This window comes from Acanthisitta chloris, unplaced genomic scaffold, assembly GCF_000695815.1.
Source record: "Acanthisitta chloris isolate BGI_N310 unplaced genomic scaffold, ASM69581v1 scaffold3133, whole genome shotgun sequence".
In the NCBI taxonomy this organism is placed as follows: Eukaryota; Metazoa; Chordata; class Aves; order Passeriformes; family Acanthisittidae; genus Acanthisitta; species Acanthisitta chloris.
The window spans coordinates 258269-276913 of NW_008665313.1; the positions used below are offsets into that span (position 1 = coordinate 258269).

General features: G+C 38.1%; 1 protein-coding gene across 1 annotated transcript; it reads left to right on the forward strand.

Moving 5' to 3' along the window:
• The first annotated feature begins 14196 nt into the window (after window positions 1-14196).
• IAPP (islet amyloid polypeptide) lies at window positions 14197-18071 on the forward strand. The gene is made up of 4 exons (XM_009071682.1): window positions 14197-14500; window positions 14902-14998; window positions 15145-15279; window positions 17702-18071. Exons 2-4 carry the CDS (start codon window positions 14919-14921, stop codon window positions 17892-17894), a joined length of 408 nt encoding a protein of 135 aa, XP_009069930.1. The 5' UTR covers window positions 14197-14500; window positions 14902-14918; the 3' UTR covers window positions 17895-18071.
• The last annotated feature ends 574 nt before the right edge of the window (window positions 18072-18645 follow it).

The following is an 18645-nucleotide window of genomic DNA, read 5'->3' on the forward strand; positions in this document are numbered from 1 at the left end:
GCTGCCTTTTTTAATCGATTCCAATGTCTGACTCTGAGTCTGTCCAATGATCCCATTACAGTGTTGAAAAGGACAAAAGAAAACAAGCAAAGTTTTTGTGCCATATTTGCAAAAAAAACCTGATTCCTTCTAAGATATTTGATATTTGAGCATCTTCCTTAAATAATTGCAAGCTGGACTCCAACAAAACCTATAAGCCTATACACTTGTCCAGCTGTGTTGGACATTAATCTCTTGGCATGAAAATTAGAGTAAAACTCAGAAAAACCAAACCCATCAGACCAACTTAAGTTCTAAATGGAAACAAAACAGATTCCATTCTGCTTCCCCTCCCAAGAGCTGCAAAAACATCCCTCTTTATTTGTCTGCCTACTTTTAGCTATCTGCATCTTAAGATGATGGTTAGAGTTCCTGGTAGTGCTAAGCCACCTGCTTTTTTACACCTCTTACATATATCCCAAAAACATGTTCAAAGAAGCAGCAATATATTTCAGGGACTTGGATATACCTACCTGTAAAAGCCCCTACACATCTGAGGGTTAGCACAATGAGTTAAACAAATTTAATTCTGAGGACTCCTACAAAGGTTTCGTTAAATCAAGTTATTCAAAAGTTTCCTGCTGCCTGATTGGGTAAGCTGAAGAAAACCAGGGCAAGTCAGAGCCCTACCTTATAGTCAGGATGGATATAGGTTTATTTCCTCTTTTTTTGCCTTGGATACACTTTCCAATTGTGATCTTGCAGCACCTGCTCTTCTCTGTGTTTTCCACTTCATGGAGCCATGGGCAGGAAGCAAGTTTGACAAACCCACCAATAGGATTGAATTGCCTTTCACATTCTTCAACCCAACACCCTCCTGGTCAATCTCTTCAAACATTAATTTCTACAACAATGTTAATCCTCTCAAAGGTGTTTCTTAACTAACTTGCTTCCTAGCAAATTCACAGGCATTAACTCCTTCTATAGCTACCTCCTCATTTTCAGCCTCTTACAGTGCAATGCTATATTACAGCAACCCTGGAAATACTTAACTATGATATATACATAGTTTGTGTTTCTGCTTTGCTTACAGATGCTTACACAAAGTGTGTTCAATCACAGGACTAAACTGTGCTTATAAAGCTTTGCATTTTCTTTGCAATTTGGAATAAAAGTTGCATCCCAGGGAATCATTTATGCCTTATCTAAACACTGCCTTGCTCAGGCTGAAGCCAACCAGTGATGCCCAAAGGTGAGCAACATGACTGCAGTACTCTGTGTCTGGCCTCTTCTGCTCCTAGGAGCTGGCAAGGGGATTCTTTCCCTGACTATACTAGTCCCTGCTTTTCACTCACATACACAGGGAACATCATCTGGCTAACTGCATGTTCTCTTCTGGTGCTATGAGATACCAGTGAGCAACCACTGACTGAGTTTGTCTTGGGGCATCAGAAACATCACACTGCCCCACATACAATTACAGAGGGCAAAACAGCAATGTTTGCCTTCATTTATTCATACCTTCCCTTCAAGCATAAATTATGGCAGAAAAAATCCATTTTTTACTGTGAAGTTTTTAACTGGATAAGCAAATAGACAGAATAATTAATTCCAGCTTTGTTCCTGAGATTGTTTTCCCAAGTTTTGTATAGTTTTTGTGGTCACACTTTGTCTAATGGAACTGAAGCCAATAGAGACTAACAGCCTAGATTATCAGAGAGATGTAGGTGCATAACTCACTCAGGTCAGATGCATTTACATCACACTTTAAATCCAGGTTAGAATCCAAACTAGTATTTCTGTGCCTAAAGATGAACCAATAATGTTTCCATCTACCTGCTCCCATCTACATTCCTGTTGCTTACCTTGCTTACACTCTTGGGCTCTTCAGACTCATCTGCAAGCCTCTTTAACTCAGTAAACAGGCACAAATTAATGCAGTAAAAAGATTGCTTTTCAGGTAGTGAACTGATTTGACCCACAGAACAGTTCAACAAGCATCAGACCCAATAAGCAAAAGAGCAGGAAAGTGGAGCCAAGAACATGAGAAGAGAGGAGAAAGTGGGGGGTGAAAGCAGAGTAGGAAAGGATGGAGAATGAAACCTGCCCATTTTAGCAGCAGTGTTGTGTTGCATCACTTCAAATATTTGTGGATCTACAGCCTCAAGCCCTAACCTAAAGGCCAGCCCTGGACACAGCTGGAAATCTAGGATCAGCAGAGCTGTAAGGAAACTCTCATTCACTGAACATCCATCAGTACCTCCTCAGCCAACAGCAAGAGGAGAGCCACCTTATGCTACTAGGAGAGTTACTTCAGTTTTGTAACAAATCACTTGAGGAATATGCACAGGCCAGGTAAGACTACATAGTTTGCCCCTGGGTTCTGACTGACCTACCGGCTATCATATCCTCACTTGAATCCTGCTCATAAGCCTGCAATGCTCACTGAAATTTCAGGGAAAAGGACAGTAAAATTCCTCCTTCAGCTCCTGCACAGAGTTGGTGGCATACTTATGGCAAGCCAAGAAGTTAGCAGTGACACCACGACTGCCTCTTCCAGCCATCTCCACTACTGGACTAAATCTCTCCTGACAACAGCAGGTTAGCATTGAGACAGGAGTCTGGACTAATTTGTCTCACACAAACATACATACTTTTTATAGTTTAAACTACATTTCACTTTCACTAACAAAAAGGACAAAACCACACAAGTATCTGCATTTGAAGTTTATGATAAATACTTTACAAGTTGCCTTGTCTGAGTCCCAAGGGAACATCCTACTTCAATATAAAATTCATCTTCCATTTGGCTCAGTTTAGTCATATGGATAAACTGCTAAGTCCTTGTTTTGTTTACAAATAGGATTAAAAATCACATGAGGTAACCATGCAGAGAGCAATTATACTGTCAGAATTTTTAACTAATTTATTTTTCTGGTTGCAAAAAGCTCTCTGAAATCTTGTTTTACTAGGTATAGGTCAAACTGTTACTCAAATGCAATTACACTAATGTTAGACTGAGACAAAGCCAAATATTCTCATGGCAAAACAATTAGGTACTTACAGTTTTGCAAAGGTTTCTGGAAGAAACGACTGATAGAGCACACTTGAACTTTGGCTCTTAATCTACATTGTTGAAAATTAACCCAAGTGTACCTAGTGCCAAATTTTTGGTTTTGCCAAATGATTTTACATTTTACAGTACTCACTCAGATGACACAGGCATGAGTTGAGTTCTTAAAAAGAAAATTAAGTCCATGTCTTTCTCCTCCCTCCCCCAACAAAGGCCAAGGTTACAGCTGAGCATGGGATGTTGTCACTTCTGCCTGCTGAAGACATCCAGAGAGCACTCACAAGCCAGAAAGGAACTTCACAACTGCACAAAACTCTAGATTTACAGGCTGGGTGGTGTCTTAGCAAGCGATGACACAAGCTTGAAAGGGAAGAGGGGAATGAATTTTTGTTACTGATTACTGGACATTTCAAAATCAGAGAGTAGTTTGACCAAGCGTAAATAGTTCTAGATAATGTGAGAAGAAGAGATATTTGACTTGGATTGAATCCATGAGACATCACATCTAGGAATCAGTAGTTACAACTTCAAGTATTGGTGCTGAGACAGGTTTCACTTGTGACCTTAACTCTCTTGTTGACATTTGTTTGTCTGTCTAACAGAAACAACTATTAATGCACATAAAAATCCTAAATGCAAGGTCTAAAATGTGCGGTGAGGGTGGGATTGGGACTAATGAAACCCTGACTTCGAGCACAACCTCTTCATGATGGTCTCCAAATCACACCTGCTGTCTGTCTGTACTGGGATTTTGCTTATACAGGTTAACTACCAATAGAAAATATGTTTCCCCCTTTGATCTGAGTTAAATTCTTATTTCTCACTAAGACATTTCAAAGGTTTTGTTGCATTTCATATTTTCTTCATTTACCTATTTCCACTTTTGGGAAATTAAAAAAATCCTTTGACAAGATAATAAGAAACAAACCTACAGTCCAAGCTCTGCCACACATTGCTTTGTGTTTACAGAAGACTACAATCAAAAAGCAATAATGAACAGAAGAAGGAAATGACTGAGTATAAAGCTGCCTTAACTCCATGCGCCCATCCTTGCTTCCCTTAAAAAACCCAGCTAAAGGTGATGAGAGGTATCACCCACCACACTGGCAGATGCTCAGCAGTGTACATCAACAGCACAGCAGTGTTCATTCAGGTGTGAAATGAGTTCTCTCCCCTACCCATACCACGTGCAACAGCCCTCTGTGTATAACAGCCTCCTTCTACATAGGAGAGAAGTCTCAGTGCCATTAGAGAATTGCCCTTGCTTTTGCTTTTAAAATACCTTCACTTCAGAATCCTAATTGCAATAGTTAGCTATGGAAATCAGACTGCAAGCACCTCATCAAGAGATTTGTCTAGGAGAATCCACATGGAACTTGATACATGAGATTTATCTTAACTCCTCAGAAACTAGAACTGTAGATCTCAGTTTAGTTGTTTATTTACCTTGTGTTGACATATTAACAGGATTTACCAGCCCCTTCTTCTCTCTCTCTCTAACCCCATCCATTTAATATCTCATTTTATAACTATTTGTAGACTATATTCTACATATACTTTATATTTTAAACCATGCCTGTTTGGGGAGAGGATATACCATGATTTTGTCTACAGAGACTCTTATTTTCCAGTCTTCTTATTCATCATAATTACTTAAAAGTGAGTTTCTGAGATGCAGACAAGTGTTTGCAGTATCTACAAGAAAGGAAAAGGTGAAATAAAAGCTATTGTCTGGGGGCTTAATGAATTATTAAATAAATAGCCATGCAATAAAATTTCATGAGATAAAAAAATCATAGTAACATCACATACAGGACTGTGTCATTCTACAGACTCTGCAACATTCTTTCCACAATAATAATTACAGCTCAAGGCAACGTTGAAGGATTCAGACTGAGCAAAGGAATTACAAAAAATGGAAATCAAGATTTCCAGTAAAATAAACACCACCTTATAGTAGGCACTTAACAGTTTGCTTTAAATACTTATCTCCATATCAGAGAAAAAGTAACTGAGAGTTATTTTAAGAGGCAGTATAAGTGATTTATAATTAGCAACAGGTATGAATTAAGTACCTCTCCAAGAAAAGAGGAGTAGAGATATGGAATTAACATATGTTCACAAATGCACGGTTTAATATTCTGTAAATTTATGTAAAATTCAATGCATGTGGAATTCAGTATTGTTCTCTATGGTGATTAATTCGTGGATAATAAAGCATCATGATGTCTTAGCAAACTGAATTCCCATCATCTCCATGGGTTTTCTCCTAAAGATGATATTTTCACTAAATTCACTGTTTCCTGAATTATCAGCCTTCTTCTTGAGAAACTACAAGTACTGAGAGACTTGAGACTACAAGTAATTTTTTTCTGTCTGGGTAGGTTTTGTTTGAGAGGACACTCTAATCATTCTAATGGTTCATTATAAGGAAAATACCTTGAGAAAGCCAAGTATTTGTACAGAATCAGGTATAGTCTATTCTTAGTATATAGTTTTGATGAAGATCCTCATCCAGAGTCTCACAATAGGCAGTAGGGAGCATTAGATATTTCCAGAGAGCAATTTATCCCATTTTAAGACAGCTGTCTAAAATAAGTGGGAGGAAATGGTCTCTGGAGGTACTTCTTTCTTCCCTTTGATTTTAAAGTCTAGAAAGCTAGCTTTAGTCTAGATAACTAACTTCTAGACAGATAGAAATCAGGTCAGGTGACACCTGTACTGCTTGTATCTCCTGATGCCATTCTAGATCTATTCATCCTGGTCAAGGAAGAAAAAATCCTGCCAGCCAGCAGCTCCCAGACTAAGGTCAGGACCCCTTTCCTCTCACCTCAGACTACAGGCTAAATAAAGATTCAGATCTGTCTTCCATCCTCTGCTCTGCCATTGACTCTACTCACTCTCACTTAACTCACGATCATCTCAATTTTTCCCCCTGGAACACAAGAACAATAAGTAGCTGTTTATAGCAAACATTGAGATCCATACCTTGGAGATAATACTGTCTGTGTACAAAACATTATTGCTATCTGTTTTCATAACTATTTATTAGTTAAACCAATGACATTGTCATAATAATTTCTCCATTAAGAAAGCAGTTTAGCACATTGATTTGGACTTGTATGAATTTCGGGGCTTTGCTTTTGTTTTAGCGAAACATGTTCATGTCTTCTAGCCTTGTGGCAAATTTTATGAAGGCATAAAATTCTTTATCCTTTGTAAAATTTACTACAAGCCTGGAAGACATTCTGTTATACAACATTCTGTTTTTAAATGTTAGAAAACATAAATGTTCCACTTGTCAAAACAGCTTTTCAGGATAAATTACCATGTGAAAAATGAGTTGAAAACCTAATTATATACTTTTGGGCAGTACCTCCTATTTGAAGTACAAAGGTATTTGTTGTGTGATCAGGTCGTTAGCTTTCCACTAACGAGGCACATTGTCTCCTGAACATACTTTCAGAAAAGTTAAAAGAAGGAATGTACTTAGGTTGACTGGCAGTTCAAAGCTTCAAAGTGTCTCCGGAGTCTTTTCCTCTAAAAAGTGACATTAGCTATGATTCATCAATCAGTGGTTTATGTAACCTGGTAACATTTCACTTTCACTATCCATCAAGTCCCCAAGTTTTTCGGTGTGTGATAATAGGCTTTGTGTGCAGAGATATCAGACTAGATACCAGTTACTAGAAAATGCTCAAGGGTGATACACTTGCCCTTCTAGGAACACATTACATAGCCACCTTGTCTAAAACAGCTCAGTCCTAAAAGGTGTGAAAGAGCTGAGTGGGAGCTCAGGATCTTTTGGGGATCAGGCACATGCCTGTGCATGTACCTGTCAGCATGACTTTCTAGCCACAGATAGCTCACTTTGAAAACAGAAAGTTTTCACAGGATCCCTCAAAATAGATATTCTTTCTCAAAGGTTTAAATTGCACGACATATACATTCTTATTTGACAACGTAAATTAAAGTAGTGGCTTCAAGTAACAGTGTACATGTAAGAATTTCTAATTAAAAAATCCCTTACCTCTATGGTGATAACTCTTATGGTTCTTTCAACAGTTGCTTATTCAACTTCTACAAACTATTATGGGTATTATAAAAGGCAAGAGGGTGATATGTGACTTACATGGATCACTGTAGGGATCTATAACATCATGAAGATTATGACTGTGACAACTGCTGATAAAATAATTTAAGAATGTGTTAGCCCCACATTTACATGAAATAATATTAAATGTTCTGTTGAAAAATTACAATATTATACACGACATTGCTAACACTCTTCACTCTTTAACACACCACCAATAAGTATGAACACTGTGGCAATGTGATGGTTGTCTAAAATCAAATCAGACATTTGCAGCCCATGGGAATGCATCAGGAAGGGGTACAAGACCCCAAGGAAAACTAACAAAATCAAGCCTACAGTCACTAGCCAGAGTGGAAATGTGTAGGAATCCTGTAAATCAAGAAAAAAAAACACAAACCCAAACACCTATGTAGACAATAGTTTCTAGAACAGAAAACACTCTGAAATCCAAAGCAGAGTTTAAGGTACCCATTCTAAATACACAGCACATATTCAACACCTACAGATTTTAAAGACATTTGTCCTGAAGTATGTGCTTCTCTACTGCTCCGCACAAGGCTCTTTTCTGAATCAAATGCTTTGATAAGATGACTTTGCAGCTTTGTCCCAGTGAGACTTTACCATTCATTGGCACAATATGTGTTAATATGGAATTATTTCAATATGTTAGTGATTGAAAGGTTCCACAGCCTCTTTTTTTTTTCCTTGCTATAATACTGTTCCTTCAATTTTCCACTGGGTATTTGGTTCAATAACAGCTTATTGCAAAAAAAAAAACCAAAACAACACCTTTTGAACCAGCCATGTCACTTGTAGCTCCTAAAATATATGAGAGCTCACATTTAAACACTGGCTTTTCCATACCATTCCTTCCCAGGGATAAGCTCAGCCAAAAGTGGATTGGTTGCTAAATGGAAGGAAACAGCAACATTTGGTGTAAAAGACAACAGACAAAAATCCACCACATTTTTTTTGGGTGCATATGCTGAACTAATGAATTTTTAATATCTTCTTACAGAAGAAAGACAATTTCATGTACTGATTCATGTTCCTTGTGCTGATCAAAATCGTTTCTCATCTCCAAGAAGGATGAAAAGGTCAGGTCTTGCACTCACACATACAATAACCCAAGCATACAGTAAATGCAGCCCTACTGCACCTCTCTTTGAAGAAGGACTACAGCCACATGTGTTGACATACCATAAATAAGTTAATTTATATTTCATAGTGTTGTCAACGTAAATTCTCCTACGTAAGTTAGTAGACTGCATTTGTCCTTAGTGAAAAACTATTATGAACATGACTGATTCTCAGTTCAGCACAACTCTCCTTTTTAAACAGCAGAGAAAATGCCACTATTAATAGCAGAGCTGTCAAGACAGCATCATCTAAAAGACTCAGAGTGTTTCAAGACAAAGCCAGATTGTCATTCTCTTGCTGCAGTTTGCAGAGAGGGGGAAAAAAAAGGTCTGATTATTGAAAGTGAGATAGCTTAAAAGAAAACTTAGTTTAAACTTAGGCACTGGATCAGGTAGGCAAGGGCTGACGTGATTCTGTGTAGAATCCTTTTGAAAAACAGCAGTTTCTCTTACAGGTGAATGGTTCCATTTGCTTCATATTTACTAGCAATTCACCTCAGTGAAATAAGTCTGGGGAGCATAGAGAGTGGTTCCTGGTCTTGCTGTATCTTCTACAGATATCTGTGCTCTTTATAAAATGATAAGGTGGGGAAGAAGGGATGGAGAATTCTCACAGTTACACCTAGTAAATCAGAAACAGCACTTCTGCGCATACCTAATTCCTCAATCTCTTTTATTCCCCTAACAGGAGCATTCAGGGAGACTTCACTTTGCACATTCAGGAGCTTAGGGGTGACCTAACTGCAGCCTTCCAGTACCTGAAGGAGCCTATAAGAAAGATGGAGAGAGACTTTTACAAGAGCCTGGAGTGACAGAACAAGAGAGAATGGTTTCAAACAGACAGAGAGCAGGTTTAGATATTCGAGAAAAATTCTTATCATGAGGGTGCTGAGGCACTGGCACAGGTTGGATGGAGCTCTGAGCAGCCTGGGCTAGTGGAAGGTGTCCCTGCCCATGGCAGGGGATTGGAACTAGGTGATCTTTAAGGTCCTTTCTGATCCAAACCCCTCTGTGATTCAATACAGTAATTCCAGACTCTTCTGTAGGGAGGGACCTTTGCAGTGCAGAGAGAGGCAAGTTTACAATGCACTGGCTCCACAAGGAGGCACTCCAAGGAAGTGCCATACCCTTCCTTTCAGCAAGATCTGTTCTGCTTTGAAGTGCACATATGAGTACTACACATGTGTTGGAAAACTCCATATACTATTGTAGTAGTGGTATGTACACATTGCAGCAATATATTTGAAACCTGAATACATTTTTATAGGTTAATTCCTATAAGCAGTGACTTAAAAGAATGATCGTAGCAGGAAGCAATGGGTGGCTTAGGTTACCAAAAGGCAGAACACTACTACTATATTGTATTATTTATTTCTTTTATTAGCCCTGTCTAGCGCCCTTGAAAGTGACATTGCTAACCAAAGGGGAGTTCTGCTTTTGCTTATACTTCTGGAAGCAGGTTGCAGGAGAGATGGGAAAAAGAAAATCAAGATGTGAAACCCTCTGTAATATTGAAAGGTAAATTGTTGGATGCAAACCAGTAAAAGCCATGCAATTAAAACTTCATAAACTGTAGGTAGGAATGGCAATAGGAACTACAACTCATCAATCACTGAGCTGTCAATTGTGACTTTTCTGATCTGAACATGGAGTTTATTTCTCTTGCTTGTGAGATTCTCAGCTATAGGAACTGATTCAGCACAAACTCTGCTGAGCTCATTCTCAGAGCAATCATTAGCAATAACCCTTTGAGACTGAAGCATTGTTCTATCAGTGGTGTGAGCTGAGTAACATAACATATCATAAAAGCTGGTTTAAAATAGTATTAACTATCCAAATTATTTCTTTCCATCTGTTAGTCAGTTCCATGGATAACCACCCTTCATTTCTGAATCATATGTTTTTTCCCACCGGGGGAGAAAGTATTAACTTTCCTCCTCTTACCTCTGTGCTGCTTCTTGCGTATTTCTTCCACAGGTTAAACATCAGTTTTGGGATCAAGAAGAACTCTTTGTATATTTATCAGTGCTGAAACAGCCCACACCAAATAGAAGTAACAAAGTTGTGCTAGCAAAAGTACTAACAGTACAAAGTTACAACTCCACACATAATAAAGTACAAACATTGTAGTATCCATCAACATAGCACCAAGCAAGAAATACTGGGAAGAGAGTATTATAGCCAAAATTCTCAGACTTTGGCATATAGATGTAAAAATCAAGGGGCCAATCAAGGTTCCTAGTCATAAGTATCTAGTGCAATTTGAGACTCCCTCTAATGTTCTACTTAGTCTGTAGTTGACACAACACACTGTTCTTCTATCCAGGTTCACTAAAGTCTGTTCTGGATATTCTAGGACAGATAAAATGATAGCAGAGAACTATGTTTAGGACCTGACTTACTCCTCCAATTTCAGATTTGGCCATTTGAACACTAGGCAGAGGTGCTGACACTATTAATGAAACCTCGTTTTTATACTTGACTTTTCTTTTGCAGCTTAATTTAAATGGAATCAAAGGCTAATAAAGGCTAATAAGATCGTTATAAACTTGAAACAATTTTGTCAGTACACATGAACCATTGTGCTGAACTCATGTAACAGCTACAAACTGTGATGTGCACTGTTCTGTTTCATAGCTGGTAGTATATACACTGATGGATATTAATGCTGCTGTTGTCATGATTTCTGGTTTATTCAAAAAATTGAAATAAGTCCATTTCAAGTTAAGGATTTTTCTTTTCTGTTCTGATACAACAGGCAAACTAAACCATGATTTATTCACACACTTCTAGTTCCTGGTAACTGAGCAACAGTGTGATTTATTGGAGACATCTGCCTTGCACAGCTGTACAGCAGATGGTAAAGTGCATGCAACAGGTGATATGGCTTTTTGTCACTCTCACAAATGGGGAAGAGACACCCTTTCCCAAAATCCTTGATGTGTGTTGTTAACACCATTAAGCAAATGCAAACCTCAGCAATTGAAAAGCAGCCATTAAAAGTGAGAAACAGCTGTCCAGCAGGTGTGAAGAACAGCCTAAGAAAAAGCTAAGTGTGAGAAAGAGGGAGACAACCTTAAATCACAGGCACTGAGCACACAAGAGAGTTAAAACATCCCTGATGGAATTCATTGCACATACATTTAGACACCCACAGTGTAAACAGTTATACCTGAGCGTGTCACCCAAGGCTGGTTTTATAGGCAAAAATAAGAAACAGGCACAAGCCACCTAAGCTGTTTTAGACCTCTGCATTAGAAACAGGCACTAGAATGGTCTCTCTATTCATCTCAGATAAATCCTACTCCCCAGCACCTAAAAGCAGCAGACACTGGAGACAAGGCAGGTTCCCTGTTCCTCTGCTACCACTACATCACAGTGCAGAGCATGGTCACAATCCTACAACTCCAGACATTCATGTGGGTAGTTTCCAGAAGGAATCGGGGCATTGGCAGATCATATCTCCTGGGTTCCTTCTAAACCTCAGCTCTTGTGTCCCCTAACCCTCATATAAGCATAATACTTTAGAAAAATGTTAAATTGCCATGTAACTGCTCAGAACAGAATTGGTCATGGGTTTCTTTAATGAGAATACTTGATTTACCTTTTTTTTTCCTTAGGCTGATAACAGTTGTTATTCACAGCAATTGTTTTTTTCTAAGATCAAGGTTAAGGAACTTGGCCAGTTGTAAAAATATTTTTCTATTTCTAGCCACTTCATTGAACAGTACTAGCTGCACAGTACTTAGTGCCAGCATCTTGAAATTTAAATTGTGAATTTTTCTGCTGGCAAAGGGATTTCACCATTTCATACTGCATTCCTTTTGGTGTAAGAAAACACTGCTTAAGAGAGCTAGTAACAGAAGCTTAAATACCTTAATTTTGTTAACATTATATCTGACTAATTGTTGGCTAGACTTCTTGCTGTTTCTGCCAAGATGCTGTGCAGCCCAGGAGGCTGGCAATGGTCCTGGGACATCATGAGCCTAGTTTCGCTGCTAAAACGCAGTCAAGAATCAGCCTTTCTCTTCTTCCTTCAAAGCATCAGAGGCTCTCCCCCAGTTCACTTGAAGGACAGCTGGACTTAGAATTTGGGACCACATTTGTAAAGCCTGTTTTACATTTCTTGTGTCAACCCATAGCTTGATTCAAACTTGACACAGCAACCACTGTTGTTAAGATGCCTTAAAATGTAACAGATTCTGAACATCCAGCTCAAACTTTGAAAATCTTAGATGCAAGCTGCATTTGATCTATCCATTTTTAGGATTTGAAACAACGTATTTCACAAGAGCTAAGCATACATACCACTACTTCCAGCGTGACACAAATCTTTTACTACCCTGGAAGAAACACACCAAGGCATCTTCAATATTCAAGCAGTGAATATTGGCTGCTAACAATCACCAGCCAGATTATATGTATAATTGGTTTTCAGCACAATTCTATCGCTGTAAAATGTATTTAATCATGTTTTTATTTCATAGAAGTGAAATAGCTATGTGAAAATAACACCAGAATGTTATTCCATTGTAGTCAAATGCTACAGTGAGTCTTTGGAGAGATAAACCTGTTTCACATGTTGCACAGAACTGACTATCATGATGAAGATAAAACAACTCTGTACTTACTTCTCTTACACTGGGACTGTCCATCCAGGGGAGGATAACAGGAACCTGGGGAAAGGAAATATATGATCATGTCATTAAAAATAGAGAGTAAAATATCCAGAAGTAGCATCCCTTAAAAAAAAACACACCTACAACACACACCCCAAAACACCAGATCAACAACTACAACAACCAAACAAACTTTTGGTCACTTTCGAGACTCTTATTTGCAGACTAACTCTTGTGATGGAGTTAGGATTCTCCTATCCCAGCTCAATATTCCTTCTGTATTCAACTCAAGTAGCACAGATGCCTGAAGTGAGCCAGCACTGGAACTTTAGCCATTTCAATGAAAACCTGGAGTCACCGACTAAACCAGCAAACAAAGGGGGTTCCAGTGAAGGCAATGCACTTGGCATTGAAGCACTTCTGAACTAATTCACGTTCTCTGGGGATAGGAAAGGTGCATACAGTAACTTCTGGTCACAGAAAACTTCTCCTGAGCTTTTGTGTCAGCATCTTAACCTCCATAAATAATTAAAAGACCTGTTTTCCTAATGGAAACTAAGGAGGCAGAGAGACAAGAAAAAAAATCCGAAAAAAGTGATTTGCCTAATTCCTACCGAAATCAGGCGAAAATGGTTCTAGTCTGTATCCTTGGAAATCTGCAGTCAGGTAATTTATTAACATTGGATTTAGTCTATTAAAAAAGCTGTGAATTTTTCCCTGATCCACACTCTGTGCTCACTGGAGAAATACATTTGCACAGGTAGTCTTTATTCTGACATCTCCTGACTTTTTAAGCCTAGTCTTTTCCTTCTTAAAAATAGTAATTGACTCAATTTTCACACATGACATAAAGAACCTACCAGTGTTAGTAAATCATATGGTTTTACATTAAGAGTCACACAATTTTCATTCACATTTATACTTGACTGAAAAACGTACACGATTTCTACCTTGTTACTCTGAATGATCACCCTATCTGTCAATTTAAATAATTTTCACTCCTTTCTTATTCCTCATACAGCTTTTGTCCCTTGAAACACTTCTGTTTGATCTATATACTTCTACAACAAACCTCCACAACTTTTAACTTTTCCTTCTTTTCTAATGGATCTGTTTTCTTATATTTCAATCACCAGTGATCTGGTGTTTCATTTGCTCTGGCTTTTTTTTTGTCACTTTTCTTACCTTATTTAGCCCTGGAAAACACCCACAGGGAATATTACCTCAGCATCTTATCAGAACCATAAAATTGAGGCTACATTTCTGATGTGCAATATGCTATTACAGTCCCTTCACGAGGGCATTCTGCATGTACCAGGTGAATATTTACTGATGGACTAATGTAATAATGCCCCACCTGCCTCTGCTCCTCTCTGGGGCACCTTCTGTCTATGGGGATTGGAATTAACGACAGTCTCTCTGTGCTGCCTGATGTCAGAGCTGAGAAAGGTGTGAAGGGTATATAAGAGCTGTATTACTAGGCAGCAGGGAAGAGGGAAAAGGATACTCCAGAGCTAGATGCAAGCGTGGAATTGTTGCATGCATCCTTCTTGCTGACACAGACTTCTCCACTTAGATCTGTGACCACAAAAAGGTAAACAATTTCCCTTTTTTTTCCTTCCTTTAGATACAGTGCAACAGATGTGCTTTCAGGAAAGCACAATATCCCTCATTACAAACCAACAGCATTTCTCAGGATAAGGCAAGTTAACTTCAAGGTAAACTGCAGCCAGGAGCAGAATTTGAGACTGGGATATGTCAGGAATTGGAAACCTGAGATAAGGGAAAGGATTGAAACTATTAGATGAAAAATGAACATTTACTACTGAGAGCTGAAACTGCATTGTGTCACTAAACTTTGGGGGATCATTTTTTTCAATCCAGCTTGAGAGAAAGACTAACTTCTGTTGATTTAGGACAGAATGGGCATCAGTAATAGGATATGCTGAAGAGTATTTGGGTTTGCTTTGAGTTTTGAATCATTATTCTTTTCAGAAAGTTTGGAAGGAAAGATGTGCAACCTAAAGCTGTCAGTTTTCTTCATTGCACTTTCTGTCACTCTGAGCTGTTTGGAAGCTACACCTATTGAGAAGTGAGTAATAAATAATCGTGTTCATTTCTTTGGAGGGAAAAAAAAGGTGTTCAGATAATTGCATGAATTGCTTTTGCTTTCATGTCTCCACTAATCTGAGCAAAAATAGAGCTATTAAATTTCACCAGATATTTTATTGTTTAAAGATTACTGTCTGTGGCTGATGATCTGTCTGATGGCACTTCCAAGAGACAAGGATGGATGTTGCCAGTAATTTCACAGAATACACTCTCAGGACTTAGTGAGGAAATGCCAGAAGAACCAGCAGCAAAGACAAAAAGGTATTGATTTTCCTCATTTCTTCTAGTCATATCAGCTAGAATTAAATTGTGAAGTAAACTTTGTGCCAGTGATATCCTGTTACTCAAGAGTCTTTGTCTCTGCTGTTTATTCTAAAAAAACAAAAGAGATTAAAATATCCTTCTTCTAGTAAATAGAGCTTTTCTGTAAGCATAAAGATCAAAGCATTCAGAGGTGAAAGTGAAATCCAGACAAAAGTTGCAGATCATTTAATCACTTTATAATAATAATGCTTTCATTAATTACAAAGGCTATGAATACTACATTACCTTGAGAAGAAATGTGCATTTTTAAAGTGCCTTCTTTTTTTAAATTTTATCACATTTCCAAGCCTGATGGGGAAAAAAGTATACCTTTCTTAATGCCACTAATGTTCTGCTAGAATGGAATTATTTTATACCATAACTGTTTCCTGTAAGTAAGCAATTTTACATTACAGATCTAAATAACAATTTAATCATGGGAAGAAGGAAAAGAAACAATTGGATCTGACAGAATTTAACTTGTCTAAAATGCATACATGTTTATAAATCTATAAATCCAATTTTAGGTAACTTTTTAATGAATAAAAAAGCATTTCAAGAAGTATTTGCAATTTGTACTATAAGATAAGCAGCACTGAACTATTCTACTTTGCACAGAATCACAGAATCATCAAGGCTGGAAGAAATCTTCAAAATCATCTATTTTTTCAGGCTTTTGAATGAATTTTTGTCAATGACAATTCTGTCATGGATAGATTCTGAGTGTGGGATGCCTTATTTGCTTTTCTGGGGCCTTAGACAATCTCTCACTGGGTGAACTGTCCCACTGAAACACATATTCAGCTAAAGGCTACAGATCAGAGAGCTAATAGGTATAGTGCGTTTAGTCAGGCTAGACATCAGGTAGGAACATAAACAGCTTCCTATAAGGTCTGGAGTTTTAAACTTGGAGTACCAGAACCTGATTTTGTACCTTTAAAGAAAAAGAGAATTCTGTCTTCACAAACAAATCAGGATTTCCTTAAGAACCAGTTGCTGTTTGAACCTCCTGTGTTAAGGGCTTGACTAAACTCTTTTAATGTCAATAGAAATACCCATTAAAATCTAAGAGAACCTATATCAAGCCCTATCCAAACATCTCCTTTAAATGTCATTACATGTATAAAAAAATTAGAAATTGCTTAGAAATTGCTGTCTATCTACCAATGAAGAACCAGTATAATGCAGACATTTCTCTCACAATTGCCATTCCATTTGGAATCTTGGATGAATATAATGAACTTCAAAATACTCTATGAGATCTTAGACAACAGATTTAATAATCAATAGGAAAAGGAACTCATTGGTAACTGCTCAGAGTTTGAAACAGGGAAACTGTCACCCTTCACAGTAATATTTTTTGCTGCAAACTGGTGTCTACCTCATGCCACATCAGCATGGAGAAGTCCATGAAAACTAACAATAACTCATTAAGCAATCTCAGCAAGTATTTCTATCTGAAGGAACAACATAGCTGTCTAAGAAACAAATCTGAAAACCCAAGTTCTCTCAAGTTTACAGTTATATTGTGATTAAAATTTTTAAAATCCCATGCTACATATGTTTTACATGGAGTTTTGTAAGTGACCTGTTGGTTAAGACCATCAAATGTTATTAGATATGGATTTCTTCATGGACACTCTTTAAAGTATCATCCAGCAAATTATTATCTCCTACTACAACAGCACTTTCAAGCTGCTGGTGCTTCAACAAAGATGTGGCAGCTTTTCACTCGTGATGAATACTCCTTGTGTAGCCAGGGCTAAGTGACAGAGACAGAGCTAAGGACCATCTGAAGTGGTACTGAAGTTGGCTGAAGCTGGCAACACCTGCCACCTCTCATGATATGTAGCACAGTTGGGAGAAAGGGGCATTGGGCTCATTCCACTTGATGTGGACTGGAAGATTACTGTTCACGTCAGTGAGAGCAGGATCTGATTCTGTGGGAACAAGAGAACTAAATAAATGTTAGTGACTGTCATTACGTTAGTAATCCTCATGATATCAGCAAGAGCCCTAAATAGATTTAGAAGTTCAGCTTCAAGTTAAACATTTAGTCATTGCTTTCACTTACTGTCTTATCTATACTATCATTACAGGTTTTCTAGATGTCATAAACTGCTCTGCAGAGCATCAATAAAAACGACATATGACTGTTAAGGTCTTTGCATTTAAATAACCCTCATCATTAAAACTGCTAATAGCATACAGCACCATTTTTTTCAGGCACAAAGTAGGAGGTAGGAAGATTGTAATGTTCCTCTATTTGTGCACATATTAAAAGAACTCCTACATTAGCACAGCTCAAATGACTATTACGAGTGGCACACTCGATTGCTCATCCTTTCACTTAATCTTGGCTCTTTTTGTTTCACCTCAGCAGTCACCACCTGGAGAAACGGAAATGCAACACTGCCACATGTGTGACACAACGTTTGGCTGACTTTTTAGTCCGTTCCAGCAGCCACATCGGAGCAATTTACTCACCTACAAATGTGGGGTCCAATACATATGGGAAGAGGGACACAGCAGGGCTATCAAGCAGAGAATCCCAAAGCAATGCACAGCTTTAGGGTGTCAAAAAGGCTACAGACACAGTTTTCATTAGGAGCTCGGGTTTTAGTGTGTCAATAACCTCTTGGTCATTTATTACTTGTACAGTCCTAACAGTGCCTTGTTACCTGTGTGTTTGTGGGTATGTGATTTGTGTCCAGCATCTCACTATGCATGTACAATGACATGCATAGGCTGTTCTCTCAACTCCACTGAGAACTCCAGAAACCTGCTTGTCAAATCCCTTTGTAAAAAATAAATCTATCATGATAATAAATGGAAAAGTAATTGCAACAGGGTTTTTTTTTTATTATTATTGTTATTAAAAGGATGAAAAAGATAACCATGATGTGTATGTCTTTATAGTCCCAGTTTGGTAAGAGAAAGAAATCACAGTAACTAAGACCAACAAACAGCAGAATGCTAGCAAAAGTAATGTCCTAATAAAAGTAAAACAGAAGAATCCTCTGGTTTTGAAGCATTTTCTTCCACACAGCTGAAGGAACTACTGAATATGACAAGATGAATGTGTTGTGTGTAGGATTATGCAGATAACTGACTGGCCTCTTTCCACCCTGACATGTGGAAGAGTGATCCTGCAGCACGGATTTCCATACTTTCTGAGCATGGGACTTCAAGAATTTGCAGTTGTTACTTTCAGATGTTTTCAGCAACATGTAAGCATGATGAGCATAAGTGCTTTTAACTAACAGAAAACTCAGTCAAGAAGGGAGAAACTCCATCCTTGGGTATGCCTTTCCTTGAACTAGA

Coding starts and splice junctions, on each gene's coding strand:
- IAPP (XM_009071682.1), top strand. CDS start 14,919: ATGTGCAACCTAAAGCTGTCAGTTTTCTTCATTGCACTTTCTGTCACT. Junction 14,999..15,144: donor GAAGCTACACCTATTGAGAA/GTGAGTAATAAA, acceptor TATTGTTTAAAG/ATTACTGTCTGTGGCTGATG. Junction 15,280..17,701: donor CCAGCAGCAAAGACAAAAAG/GTATTGATTTTC, acceptor GTTTCACCTCAG/CAGTCACCACCTGGAGAAAC.